Below are 2350 nucleotides of genomic sequence, written 5' to 3' on the forward strand. Positions count from 1 at the left end.
CCTGGTTAAAGGTTAAATAAAAAAATATATTTTTAATAAATAATAATGAAAACATAATCGATATTTTAAAATATTTATTATTATTATTTATTTATTTATTTATTAGCATTTTACAAATCTGCAAGTTGCATTAAGACATTCTCCACTCTGTCACAGGTGCGATACGTCTCGGACTTCTTCAAAGAGCGCCCCCCTCGCTGTCCGGATGTTGAAAATGCTGAAAACGAAGACGGCGAACGTAAGCCCAGCCTTCAGATCGCAGACACGGACAGAAACCATTACTCCTACAGCAGGCCTGCATGAGCGTGACCTTTGACCTGTGAGAGCACTGGATGCTGCAGCACGTCTCGTACAGACAGCCACACACTGTACACTGGCACTGACTGCGCTCTCTTCCACAGGACAACACTCCCATTTCACACAGAGAGAGAGAGCGCGAGTGAATGCATGAACTAACACTGAATATTAGATTTTATACTTCTTTACAGACCGTGTTTATACCCAGATTTGTCCTATGCACGCTCGATCAAGTGCACAGATCGCCTGACATCTAATGAACCGTGAGGGACTTTATTGTATCAGAGCACAAAGACGAACTTCTCCAAGGGGAACTGCTCGTTTCCATGACAACCTCAAAACCACCGGTTGACATTTACTGACTCGCTGTACTTCTGCTGTCGGCAGCGATTCTTTCGGAATGGGAAAGAAAGTGAACTATTCTAAGCCATCAGAAGACAAGAATTCATGAACATGAAACAGATGCCAAAAAAGGTCTTTCTCACATGGTCAATTAGACATTTTGTTCGGTTATATATATATATACATATATATATAAACTGGATTATAGTGACTATTATTATTTTTATATATAAAAAATTTTGTTTTACTGGGGCGGTAGGATTAGGGACTTTTTCTAAACTTAACATTTTGGTAAACTAGTTATTATATCTGCACACGTCTAGAAGAAATTCTGCATAACATGAATAATCTTTATAAAATAATACTTTTTATGTTTAATTTGCTGAAGAATACCATGACAACTCGTGATTTCAATCTAGTTTTGTTGCGTCGCTCGCTCACATAACTGTTTAATGAAAACCACTAGCTAACCAAGGCACATATATATCGATGTATTTCATGGAAATTAGTCTTACTAACCATCCTATCCAGCAATAAGGATTAGGAAATATTAACTATCACATGTAAAATGTTAAACCGCTGTTTATCTCTGAATATGATCACCACGTCCAAACCAAGTGAACGAATGCTGCTTGTTATGTTAAAATCACAGCCAATCAAAAAGCTGTATGGTGATTCTGAACCAATGACGATTCACTAAGGGGCGGAACTACTCAACATGACAAAAAACGTACGCTTGTAGATTAAAATGGATTTGCAGAATGTTGTACTGAATGTTTCCACAGCATCATGATTGTTTAGTTTTATGTGCCTATTTCCAGTGAAAAATGCCTGTCAAGATCACCAGCGAATTCAAGAATCGGATTGATTTTCTTCACGTCACGCCTTGGCATATGATGAAATGTCGATTTAAACAGGTTTTAAACGTAAGGTGCATTTAAACATTGTTTTCGCTCCCCTATATCTCTCCAGAGACCATTGTTTCCCAGGATTTTGTCTCCGTTCACATTTATCCCTTACTCTAATTTACCTCGTTTTATCTAGTTCTAATTTATGTTCATTTGGAGCTTGAACTGAGTCTCGGGATCGAGCTCCTCCTCCCAGGAAAATCACATTTGTTTGTCGGACAAAATAGCAGATTTGGCGTTATGATTGGTCAGATCGCCTGCCAATCAAACATCAGGCAAAGGGTCTGGATGGGCGGGTCACATTAAAATATGAATAATAATAAATTGGGATACAAGCATTATAAAGTGGAAAAAGTATTTGGGCATGCTATCTTGTCTTAAAATCCTCCAACCCCCTTTGTCGTACAATTTGCGCTAGAATTATCTGAATTAATTACCTTAAAATTATCTTTAGGTTTAGACACTTGCTGCGTTCACGCCATATCGCAATTACCGTAATTTCGAGATGACCGCACGTGACGTTCTACTCTGAGCTGTTCACGTCCTCGGACTCGGAATTATGCTTTTCTATGGCAACACTACCTGCGTTCCATTCGGAAGAGCTTATCTCTATGCCCTAATCCCTTCAAAGGGTTTACCCTCCGGAGTGAGAGCTTCGAAGGGTTGAAGGGTGTAGGGGACCAAACAACTGTTTCTTGAAGTGCCCTTCTGCGTCATCATCAAGTGCCCATACGGAGGCGCCGTCATCATGCAAAGAATCTGCGCAAAGGATCATGGGAGCACAAGTGTCCATCAGTTGTACC

At 39.5% G+C, this 2350-nt stretch overlaps 1 protein-coding gene across 1 annotated transcript in view; it reads left to right on the forward strand.

Moving 5' to 3' along the window:
- Positions 1 to 2069, forward strand: part of LOC107713693 (phospholipid phosphatase 2-like) — a 29220-nt gene extending 27151 nt beyond the window's left edge. Inside the window, exon 6 of the mRNA XM_016519279.1 lies at positions 157 to 2069. Within this exon, the coding sequence (XP_016374765.1) occupies positions 157 to 303 (147 nt within the window). The 3' untranslated portion in view covers positions 304 to 2069. The remainder of the gene's footprint in view (positions 1 to 156) is intronic.
- Positions 2070 to 2350: the final 281 nt, after the last annotated feature.

The sequence above is a fragment of the Sinocyclocheilus rhinocerous genome, unplaced genomic scaffold (assembly GCF_001515625.1).
Source record: "Sinocyclocheilus rhinocerous isolate Xijiao unplaced genomic scaffold, SAMN03320098_v1.1 scaffold898, whole genome shotgun sequence".
Taxonomy (NCBI): Eukaryota; Metazoa; Chordata; class Actinopteri; order Cypriniformes; family Cyprinidae; genus Sinocyclocheilus; species Sinocyclocheilus rhinocerous.